Genomic DNA, 12,118 nt, shown 5'->3' with positions numbered 1-12,118 from the left:
TCGGGCCAGTTCCTTTACCTTCCTGAGTCTCAGTTTCTTTATCTGTGTAATAGATATGTCATAAAGATAGACCACCAACCGACAGGATTGTGGAAGGATTAAATGAGATGACCTGGAACACAGTAGGTGCTTAGAAAATGCTGGTGAACCCCAAGCGAATTTTATCCCACACTTAATTTACCAGCAACTTTCATAGTATGAGGCATAAAATAAGTGACATCGTTTTTACCATTAGCTAAAAGGAATGCAGGGTATGGTTATGGAAGTATATTGGAATATGTGGTTGCTGATGTATTTAGCAGTGAGGTTTAGGGAGCAGTGTGGCTCATTGTTCAAACAGAAAATGTGTGTGTTAGATTTTGATGTATGACATCTTCATACCCATGGGATTATAATGTATTTTATTATTGTAGAGCTAAACTCAGGAGTCTGACATTCCTTAGAGTCCTACTTTGTCTATGCTGTAAAGATACAAAGCCAAAAACAATATGAAACTGCATAAACGAAAGCAACAATCCAGAAGCCTCGGGGGTATTATCCTAACCAAAAAAGGGGCAAGACTTCAAAGCAGAGTGAGAAATGAGCAGTCTTTTTTCTCTACCAAGTTGTTTATTATTAGCAGTTGCATTAGAAAACTTGAGGGTGGTTACTCACCAATCATGAAAATAATTTTATGCTTTCTCAAATCTTCCATGAAACCTTTAAAGTAAGAATAATTTAAGTTACTGGCAAGAAAAACTGTTTTGAAACCCTGGTATTACTCATGTTGTGTAAAAACCAAAATCTTGTAGTTTTATTTGGTAAGAAGCCCAAGCTGAGTAAATGTGTTAATAGGTCATAGTTAATAGGCACCGATGACCATTTCAGCCTTATTCCCAGACCCAGGTAACCTATTTCATTTTAACACAAACTATCAATTTTAGGTGGCAAAACTGATAAGCCATTAAATAGCATGAATTACAAAGAAAGATTATTTTAAAAATTATTTAAAAACGTTTCTAAGTATCTCAGTTTTGTGTTATTTTACATTTTTTCCTTAACATTTGCTGATCTCTTTTTTTTTTTAAAGATTTTATTTATTTATTTGAGACAGAGAGAATGAGAGACAGAGAGCATGAGAGGGAGGAGGGTCAGAGGGAGAAGCAGACTCCCTGCTGAGCAGGGAGCCCCATGCGGGACTCGATCCAGGGACTCCAGGATCATGACCTGAGCCGAAGGCAGTCGCTTAACCAACTGAGCCACCCAGGCGCCCCTGCTGATCTCTTTTAATAAAGAGGAGTTAAAGAACAAATAGGGAGTCTGGAAGACAATATTTTAAATACAGTTCCTATTTATAGACAATAATACTATTTTCCATTTAAGGTCGTGATATAAAAGTTCCTTCTAAAATAAATGTATTTAAATAATAAGTGAGCCAACTTAGAGAAAAATATTAGGTAAATAATATCTAGTATAGGTCATATACGTATAGAGATGAAGCAAAAATCACAAAGATGGTGAGAGTGAGGACTGAATTTTGGGAACCACTACTTTATATACTTATTTTTCAAGTTTTTATTTAAATTCCAGTTAGATAACATATGGTGTAATATTAGTTTTGGGTGTAGAAATTAGTGATTCATCACTTTCATACAACACCCAGTGCTCATTACAAGTGCACTCCTTAATCCCCATCACCCACTTCACCCATCCCCCACCCACCTCCCCTCCAGTATCCATCAGTTTGGTTCTCTATAGTTAAGAGTCTGTTTCTTGGTTTGCCTCTCTTTTTTATCCCCCTTACGTTTGTTTTGTTTTTTAAATTCCACATATGAGTGAAATAATATTTCACTTAACATTATACTCTCTAGCTCCATCCATGTCGTTGCAAATGGCAAGATTTCATTCTTTTTTATGGCTGAGTAATATTCTATTATATCTGTCTATCATCTATCTATCTATCTTCTCTATTCATTCATCAGTTGCTGGACATTTGGATTCTTTCCATAATTTGGCTATTGTTGATAATGCTGCTATAAACATCAGGGTGCATGTACCCCTTTGAATACATATTTTTGTATCCTTTGGGTAAATACCTAGCAGTGCAATTGCTGGATCATAGTATATAGCTCTATTTTTCACTTTTTGAGGAACCTCCATACTGTTCCAGAGTGGCTGCTCCAGTTTGCATTCCCAGCAACAGTTGTAAGAGGGGGACTATTACTTCAAAGCAGGGAATGATTAGAAATTTTTGGCAAAGTGCAAAACCCTCCAGAGTTTGTGGAGCCCTAAAAGATTTCCAGTTGTCATGTGGTGTAGTAGGTGGCCATGAAGGATGGGTAGACAATAGCTATACTTTTTCTCCTGTGCTCAACTGACTAGACCTAGGCTAGTGACTTCCTCTCCTTGTACTTCGGTTTCTCCATCTGTAAAGTAAAGGTGTTGTAAGTAAAGTAGTGATCTTTAATGTCTCTCTCATTTCAAATACCTATGATTCTGTGGTTCCTGTAAATGAATGGACCACAGGAGGAAACGGTCCCATTTGTCTCTTGGCTAAAATTATGATGCAATTATTTTTGCATGTTTAAGATATTTTTTTTTTTTTAGAGAAGGAGGAGGGGCAGAGGGAGAGAGAGAATCTTAAGCAGGCTCCACCCCCATTGCAGAGCCCAACACCGGGCTCCATCTCACGACCCTGAACTGAGATCATGACCTGGGCCAAATCAAGAGTCAGACATTTAACTGACTGAGTCACCCAGGAGCCCTGCATGTTTAAGATATCTAAAGTAAACCAAAATTCTAAGAGACCTTGGGTAAGGGTGAGGTTACTTGAAGAGATGACCACAGCCCCAGACTTGAATTGGGAATGGCTTTGTGAAAGAGCCAGTGGTTACCATTTGAGCCTGGAAGCAGGGGATCCTCAAACTAAAAAAAAAAAAAAAAAAGTTTAGAGTGAGGACCTGAGAGGACAGAAGAAACAGCTGTCCTACCCAAGAATGTTTCAGAGAAGAGCAGAAACAAAAACTCCCCCTGGCTTTAAGGCCATGGGGCTTTCGTTATGGAGACTGGACTGCCTACTCAGCTGTCCCAGGAGAGGGTCACAGAGTTTGGGGGCAGACCAACAGCACAGAAGAAGGAGGTTAGTTCAGGATGCTCTGAAGTTCATAGGGGGAATCTGCACAAACCACTAAGGGGGTTATTGCTCCAACGGAGAGGCCATCCTGAACAAATGATGGTGAAAAGCTGAAGAAGCGGGCTCTAGGAGGCTCAGAAGATGTCACCATGTTAGGTCAATCCTGGGACTGGCTCCTGTCTGAGCAGCTTAGTTTAATACCTGCAGGGGTGGGGGTGGGGGCAGCAGGCTGATTCCACAAAGAACTTGAGAAGAGTTTCTTGGATGCGCTTAGGCAAAGGCCAGGCAAAGATTCTAAACCAGTGAGGTGGGTGGGCATGGAGTGTTGTGAACTATAGCTAACAAGCTCTAACATCTAAAGTCAAATTTTTAGAGCACCATGCTGGACAAACAAAATAGATCTGAGACTAGATGCTTCCCTCAGCTGGACATATGTGATTGCAGATGGAGTAACTGAAGATAATTTTGAAGACTTTACGATTCTTGTTAACCCTTATGCTAAGGGAGGTGCTTTTCAAACTACAATATACGCTGAATAGACAGTAATATATTAGGATGTAGGATATCGTGATTTTTCACTTCATGGAAAATATGCATGAAGTTTTAAAGTAAAGATTCTGAAGTTCAAACATATTTGGTGCTTTTGTTGGAACGCCGGTCCCCTGAGCTGTGCATTTCAGACCCTGGGCTATGGAAGTTCCTGGAGAAGGCCCTCAGTGGGGAGACCCAGGAGGGAGGGGCCTGCCTGGGTGGAGCCAGCCCTGAGTTCTCAGTCTAGGTGGAGCTCTGGACTCTTCTCCTGGCTCTGGAAGCTGCTGCTTTTGCTCATCCTATGGGTGTGAGTTGACTAAAATGACAGAGGGAAAGCAATTACCCGGAGAGAGTACACGGTTTTTATTTCCCATCTTGGTGACAAAACTGCAGTCTTTACACTTAAAATGAACTGACAGGACTCTGACTTTCACTTCACATTTGATGTAGATGATAAGTACTTTTGAAAGCTAGATTGCTCCTCTGACAGTTATCAAATTTGCTTTTCAGTAGAACTGGGATGCTTCATTTATATAAACAATGCCACCTTTTTGCTGGAATCCACTATTAGCTGAAGGAAAGACCCAATTCCAGAGAGAGAATGGGACAAGAAGAATTGGGTTGGGAACAAGAGGGAAGGGAACAGGGAAGCTAAAATCAGAGGAAAGATGTGAATTTGGGGTTTTTGGAAACATTTGGTTTTCAGACTGAGGGATGAAATTTTTTTATTCTTTCTAATCAAAGAGATGCTGCAGTCTCTTTACAGAATAACCTACAGTGACTGGAAAAATCCTATGTTATCTGGAGCTTTCTATTAAAGGCACATACATTGGTGTTTTTAACTCGTGGACCAGATGGTCATCTCATGTCCTCTAGACTTCCAGCTTCCTTTTTTGAAGCTGAGCAATGATTTAAAAAAAAAAAAAAAATCCCATATAGTTAACGTACAGGGTTATATCAGTTTCAGGTGTACAATATAGTGATTCAGCAATTCTATATGAAGCGGAGCAACTTTTAATTTATTTGCAATCTAGGAAAGTGTCTGTGGTTATTATTAGGTATAGTTGTACCTATGATGAAACATTTATACAGTGTAGTCATCACGAGTTAATGTTATAGAGTTTGTAATGACATGAGAATATGCTTATGTTATGATATACACAAAAAGAATAACATTTGTATATACACATGTATTCTCCACTATGTAAAAAGTATATAGCAAACACACTGGAATAAAAGATACTAGAATGTTAACCATGATTATTTAGAGGTCATAAGATTTTAGATGGCTCTTATTTTCTACCTTAAAAAAATTTCCACAATGAATGCATGTAATCTTATAACCAGGAAAAAGGGAAACTTTATTAAACAATCAGTCCCTACCCAGTTGGGACTAGGTTGATTATTTGCACTTGGCTCATGTGTATGCGCCTTTCCTCATGAATCACCATGATGTCATTTGGTAACTGAGATTTTCAATACTGCTATAGCCATTATCATCAAATGGCACTTTATCTACCACCTCATGCTCATGGATCAGTGTAGAATTAGAGCTGGGGTTATTTGGAAAGCCAGATCACTTACTTGTATGTGCTCACAGTCAATACAAACATATTTTCATGAACCAAAATTACAGCAACATTTATTACCGGGTGGAAATGTTAGAAGGTACTTTACCTAAGGGCAATCAGGAACCTTATCTCTTTTGGACAATCTCAAATTCACATAGTTTTATCTACTTTCAGTTCCATTTGTAGCCAGTTAACCCTGGATTTTTTAGTTGTTGCAAGACTTTTGACATGACAACAGTTATAAAGCAGGATAATTTGGGTGTTTCTTAGGTTGCATCCCAACAGCACACTGCAGATTAGTAACTACTACGCAGGAAAAAGACTTTTGAATTCCAATAAATCTGAAGAATGTTAAATTAAAGTTAGCCAGCTGTCTTTATTGCAAGACTTGTGGGAGTCTTGCTATGCTGTTATGTGTACCTCTTCCAAAGGGGATTGAATGTTCAGTGTTTCCCAGACGTATTTTTACCAGAACATTCTATTTTCACTGAGCATGTCGAGGGTCATGTTCTCTGGGTAGTCGGGAAATGCATCTCTAAGTAAGGTGTCCCTTTGGTTCTTTGCATGGACCAAGAGGGGAAAGATCCCAAGAGTTCCAATCTGAATCGTGGAGCCTGGCTAAGGGAAAAGTGCATGCTGTTCGTAGTTTATTGTCTCTCGGTTGGTGTTTAATAAAGAAGACATGCTCAAAGCTACTAAAACACAAGTTTGGTCTGATCAGTAAAGGAAACTCACCTCCCATAGTGTCCTCTCCAAATACATTTAACTGGTCATCACCCTGTACATAAAAAAAAAGATCAAAGTATTAGATGACAGTACCAACAGGTATTGTGCTAAGTTTCTTGCCAACATGCGTTAACATACCTAACCTTCCAAACAACTCTATGAAGGAGGCACTATTACTGTCTGCCTTTTACAGAGGAAGAAACTGAGAGTTTGAGAAGTTGCCCACGATCACGGAGAAGTGAGGGACATAGCCCAGATCGAAACCTGAGTTCATGCTGTTCTTGTACCGCTTGGTACAGTATCGCACCTCATTTTCCTGGTGCATGATCTATCTGTGATTAGAAAAGCTGATTTGAAGAAGACAACACTCTTCAGTACCCAAAGCTCACTGATGGGTATAGTCACAGTGGTTTAACAAACAACTCTGTGGTTTAACATTGGACGTGGGACACTTTCTGCAGAGTGCCAGATAGGAAGTATTTTCAGCATTGTGAGTCATACTGTTAGCCACTGGCCAATCCTGAAAACTAAAGCATGAAATAAGGGAAATTGGAAGGACCAGCTTTGATTGATGCCTGCTTTTAAATTTATTTTATTTTATTTTATTTTATTTTATTTTTTAATCAAGCAGCAGCTGCATTTTCCTTACAGGAGAACCAGTGGTAGCTGGGGAAAAAATGTAGGATGAAAATTTATAAAAACATTTGGTAAGAATTCTAATTTCTACTTATGTCTCCATCCATCCCATTTTCCCACTCCCTCATTCCATATAGGTAACCACTCTTAGAAGTTTTTTATTTGCATCTGTTTCCAGATACATAAAAAACAACTTCCAGATACCTAAGGATACATTTGAATATAAATATATAATCTTGTTACCTCCATTTTGCATACAGAAAGGAGCGCACTTATATTACACATGCATATATGTTCGTAATATACATACTGATCTAGAATGATATTGTTCTTCCCCTTGCTTTTTCACCTATCGATGTACCCGGGAGAACTTTCCATGTCCATCCATAATGTTCTTGGTTGTACAGTATTCTATTGTATGGAAGCTACCACAGTTGTTCTTTTTAACTAGTCCTTTATTTTATTATTTTATTTTTTAAAAGATTTGATTTATTTATTTGACAGAGAGAGACACAACAAGAGAGGGAGCACAAGCAGGGGGAGTGGGAGAGGGAGAAGCAGGCTTCCCGCTGAGCAGGGAGCCCAATGTGGGGCTCGATCCCAGGACCCTGGGACCATGACCTGAGCCAAAGGCAGACACTTAATGACTGAGCCACCCAGGCGCCCCAAACTAGTCCTTTATTGATGGACCACTGAGTTGTTTCTGATCTTGGATTATTTTGGAAAAAGTAGCAGAGCGAATAAGCTCATGTAAAGTTCATTTCATACACATGTGCCTGCAGGATAAATTCACGGAGAAGGCGCTGTGTGGTCAAAGAGTAAATGTATTTAGAACTGACAGATTTTGCCCAACTGCTCTTCATAGAGGTGGTGCCATTTTGCAGGTACAGCCTGTGGCTCACGCTTCACTCCAGCCTCTTGCTTCTAATTTGCTTTGATGTAGGAGTCAGTTAAATGAGGTTGCCTGGTTGCATTAATGCTCCCTTGAGGTTAACTGCTCTGAGAGTACTTGTTTGAAAACAGAGCCTTGCCATCCCTTTTTAGAACATAAGCCTTCAGGGCAACTTTACTGCTTGTCTTCTTAGATTTGCCTGTGTATCCAGAGCTATTCCAGGTGAGAGAAGAGTTTTTAATGGAGTGGTCATTCAGGGACACATTTACATCAATTAACTTCCTTCCATGAATAGGAAAAATGTCAATTATTCCTCAGTGAGGCTACCCCTACTTCTGTTGTTCAAATAATTGCATTTCGGAGCTGGGAATTATAGAGATCGTCTAATCCAACCCTGCCATCCCTTCTCCCATTTTACAGATGAGGAAATTGATGGTTACAGAGGTCATTTGAGGGGCCCATGGCCATAGCATCATGTCTTTAGTGAAGTCAGGGTTAGGATGAGAACCACATCTCCTACCACATGGCATGGCTCCTAGAGATTTAGTCCCATCAGCTTAACGACCACCACGGATCTGTTAGTGTCCTGCTACTACCTGCCTGGTGCACTCATCCCTCAGCTGTGGCTAAGGGCTCACAGAAGTCTGGCCCCACCCTCAACCTGGGATGACTCTGCTATAAGTTTCCCTTGAGATCAGGCTGAAGCTAATATCCAGCCGGGATCCCATCCTTGCTTAGCTCCTACCCCCGCCCTATCCTGCATCTCTCTCCCTCTCCTAAGAGCACTGCCTAATAACTTACTTTTAAAGAATCCTCATTTCAGGTTTTGCTTCTAGGGAAGCCCACCTGAGACAGAGACCCGTTCGAAGCAGTTATATGTTTGCCTAAGATGCATCTACATAGAAAGCGGCTCAGTAGCCTCTGCCGGAAAAGAATTGTTCAATCAGACTCTGCTGATTGCTTGTCAAACAGCTATCGAACATATCCAGGTAGTGTTAGGGAGGCCTCTCCCTCGATTTTTAATATTATTGTTGACGTATCAGACTTACACCCCTCTTACAGGCTAAACTGCTTCAGATCTTTCTTCTACCTGGCTGTCAGGCTTTAGGAGACTGATCAAGGTTCATGTGAATTCATAAAACAATGCACCTGTCTCACCTGTCTCACTTCTATTTGGATTCTTGAGTCTGACTTGTTTTTATCCATTGCTCTTATTCATAGCCTTCTAGTCTGTTTGCCCAAATGCTTCAAATGAGCCCCAGCTTGATTTCCATAAAAACATTGATAGTGAATAGGTTTTTGGAGCAGAGTGGAGCCAGGAATGGGGCACACTGCATTCACTGACGTGAAAGCCCAGGTAAATGGGATGTTGGATGGGAGGGTGTTATTTTCCAGTGAGGCTCAATAAACGTCATGATTCCTATGTGAATCTTTTGTAAACACACTTAATCTGGCATCTTAAACATGCACACACACAGGCACACACACAACGACAACAACAACTAATGAAAGGCCAACTCTTCTGGTTCTGTTTTGGCGAAAAAATTGCCATACAGAGCCTGGGGGCCCTAAGTCTCCTCTCTTTCTTTTCAAATGTGAGGTGTGTTCTGCATGAAAGGCATTAATTCAGAACATCAGTTCTGTAAGAAGCAAAATGCTCTATAAGCTTATTTGAGAAATACCTGCTAAGGTGTTTCTATGCGAGTACACTGGAGCTACCTCTTCAGGAGGCCGCCCTCAAGAAAGCGCAGCCCCTCAAGAAAGCGCAGCCCAGGGGCACCTGGGTGGCTCAGTCGGTTAAGCGACTGCCTTCAGCTCAGGTCATGATCCTGGAGTCCCTGGATCGAGTCCCGCATCGGGCTCCCTGCTCGGCAGGGAGTCTGCTTTGCCCTCTGACCCTATCCCCTCTCATGTGTTCTCTCTCATTCTCTCTCTCTCAAATAAATAAATAAAATCTTAAAAAAAAAAAGAAAAAAAGAAAGCGCAGCCCATGAACTCCCGAGCTCCCCCCTGAGGGCCCGTGGGTGCTTCCTTGTGTTACATACAGCCTTTCACTGTGTAGTCCTCCATCTAGTCAGCCTTCTGTTGCCTGTTAAGTCTGAACTGTGAGGTTGGGATTTGTGGGTACAAGGAGACAGAGGTGACTCTCTACAGTATTAAACTAAGTTTTGGGGGCATAACGTGGAATACCAAATCGGAACAAACGGACAGAAATAGTACTAATATTGGCCCAGATTTTATGTAAGCGTCAATTATGAGTCACACATATGGAGCCAAGACAGCCTTGCAATGAGGTGATTAATGCTGGGGAAGATAGGAAAAGCTGCAGACAAACCACTAACACACAAAACCAAGTTCAGGGAACCACATCTTCTTGGGCTATATTTATGAGAGTACGTTGGTAACTGAGGAGGAGAAATCAAGAATCCTGTTGAAGTGACATGGCTAGAACCTCAAGACAGGATTTGTGGTTTTATGGGAAACTGGGTTTGGACTATGGATTTGTTGTGGTCTAGATCTCTCATCCTCCAGTCAAGCCAGAGCCATAAGGAGAGCAAAAGCAACGGGCTTTCAACTTTGTTTCCCTGTGTGGATGTGCAGGCAAGGAACTGCCTTTGCAAGGCTAGATTCTGGTATGACCAGTAGGAAGAGCAGCTAGCTGGGGTGTGTATATGTTTTCCTTTCGGGTCAGAGCTCCTATCATCACCACCTTGTGCTATGGATGTCTGTCACTCCCAATTCCTTGAATTATTGAAATGGGGAGGGGGGAGAGATCAAAATAGAGCAACATCGCCTCCCAGATGGGTTCACCAATCCTAAGAAAGGACACCCTGCAGCCTGTTCTGACCGCAGCACAGTGTGTGCTCCTGATTGCAGGACCAGTTCTGTGTGGCATTGTCACAAGCAGATCAGGTCATAATGCCAAGTGCCTTCCAGCTCTGGAAGCGCTTCTGCCGATAGAATCTCACTGGACCCTCGCTGCGACCCTGTGCGTGAGGAATGACGTAACTGGAGTTCTGTGTGCCGCTGGATGGGGTGTGCCTGGGCCTCCACTGCTGCCCTCAGGGCCCTGATACCAACCTGTGTTTCCTTCTCAGTATCCTCTCACTGGTCTCGGAGGTGAGGTCATGTCATCAGATATTCCTACCGCCCCTCCTTAGGTAGATAGTGTTGATGTTTAAAAATCCTTCTGGGGGTGGGGGCACCTGGGTGGCTCAGTCAGTTATGCATCTGACTTCAGCTTGGATCATGGTCTTCAGGTCCTGGGATAGAGCCCTGCGTTGGGATCCCTGCTCAGTGGGGAGTCTGCTTTTCTCTCCACTCCCACCCCCATTCATGCACGGGAGCTCTCTCTCAAATAAATAAATAAAATCTTAAAAAAAAATCTTTTTGGGGACCACAGAATGAAAGCTCCCCTGGGAAGGAAGGAGAAGTACTAGGTCATTTTGGGGGTGTCCTCCTAGTTCTTGTTTGTATTCAACAGCGTGTGTGTGTGTTTCATGGTGTAAAAATGTATAGAGCTTCAAATGGGATTATGAGAAAGAGGCTTTATTTAACAACAGAATGTCATAGCTAAGATGAATTTCTTGCCCTAAAATTCACAAATGCTGTAAAGAAAAGACTGTTTTCTTTTCCTTTTTTTTTTTTTTTTTAAAGATTTTATTTATTTATTTGACAGAGGCAGCAAGAGAAGGAACACAAGCAGGGGGACTGGGAGAGGGAGAAGCAGGCTTCCCGCTGAGCAGGGAGCCCGATGCGGGGCTCGATCCCAGGACACTGGGATCATGACCTGAGCTGAAGGCAGACGCTTAACGACTGAGCCACCCAGGCGCGCCGAAAGACTGTTTTCTTTCTCTGACACTGAGCACAGATACCAACGTCAAGTTTCAACAAAATGGATTTCAAAGAGGTTCTCTAGTTTCTGAAACGAATGTGAGGAGCAGTCTTTTCTAAATTTTTCTTACCTCAACTAGTACTAAGCAGATGACCCAAATTCTGGAAGAATCGTGGACCATGAAACGCTAGCATATGAGGATTTTCCTAGGTTTCTTTTTAAACTGCTCTAACGCCTCCATCACTGGTTCTAAGACGCAAGAGCAGGAAGGTGGGGATGGGTTTGAGGCACAAAATGTTCTGCAGTTCTCAGAAGGGGTCATCTTCATTGAGAAGCAGAATCTTAACAGGAAGAAATAATCATTCAAAAAGGAACAACCCAAACAATACCAGGCTATTTCCCCATCTTGTAACTTGAAAATGAAAATTTTGGAATCTTTCTTGTTAAAAACCAAAAACAGGGGTGCCTGGGTGGCTCAGTTGTTAAGTGTCTGCCTTCAGCTCAGGTCATGATCCCAGAGTCCTGGGATCGAGCCCCGCGTCGGGCTCCCTGCTCGGCGGGAAGCCTGCTTCTCCTTCTCCCACTCCCCCTGCTTGTGTTCCGTCTCTCACTGTGTCTCTCTCTCTGTCAAATAAATAAATAAATAAATCTTTAAATCAAACAAAACAAAACAAAACAAACCAGAAACAGTGAACACCTCGTGTGAACGATTTTAAAAAGTTATTGGACTTGCTACTTGCCAGTATTTAGAGTGTTTTTAATGTGCATGATCTCATCCGATCCTCGGAAAAACACGAGGAGGTGCGCAAGTTTGA

General features: G+C 41.8%; 1 protein-coding gene across 2 annotated transcripts in view; it reads right to left on the bottom strand.

Moving 5' to 3' along the window:
• Window positions 1–12,118, bottom strand: part of AK5 (adenylate kinase 5) — a 226,057-nt gene that overhangs the window by 54,334 nt on the left and 159,605 nt on the right. For both annotated transcript variants that reach the window (XM_081817032.1, XM_081817033.1), the window contains exons 9-10: window positions 5,950–5,992; window positions 655–699 (exon numbers count right to left, since the gene is read on the bottom strand). In XM_081817032.1, coding sequence (XP_081673158.1) covers window positions 655–699; window positions 5,950–5,992 — 88 coding nt within the window. The remainder of the gene's footprint in view (window positions 1–654; window positions 700–5,949; window positions 5,993–12,118) is intronic.

The sequence above is a fragment of the Leptonychotes weddellii genome, chromosome 4 (assembly GCF_054177405.1).
Source record: "Leptonychotes weddellii isolate Sample4059 chromosome 4, ASM5417740v2, whole genome shotgun sequence".
NCBI classification, from domain to species: Eukaryota; Metazoa; Chordata; class Mammalia; order Carnivora; family Phocidae; genus Leptonychotes; species Leptonychotes weddellii.
Note: the sequence above shows the minus strand (reverse complement) of the source record. Positions and strands in the feature narration are given on the sequence as shown.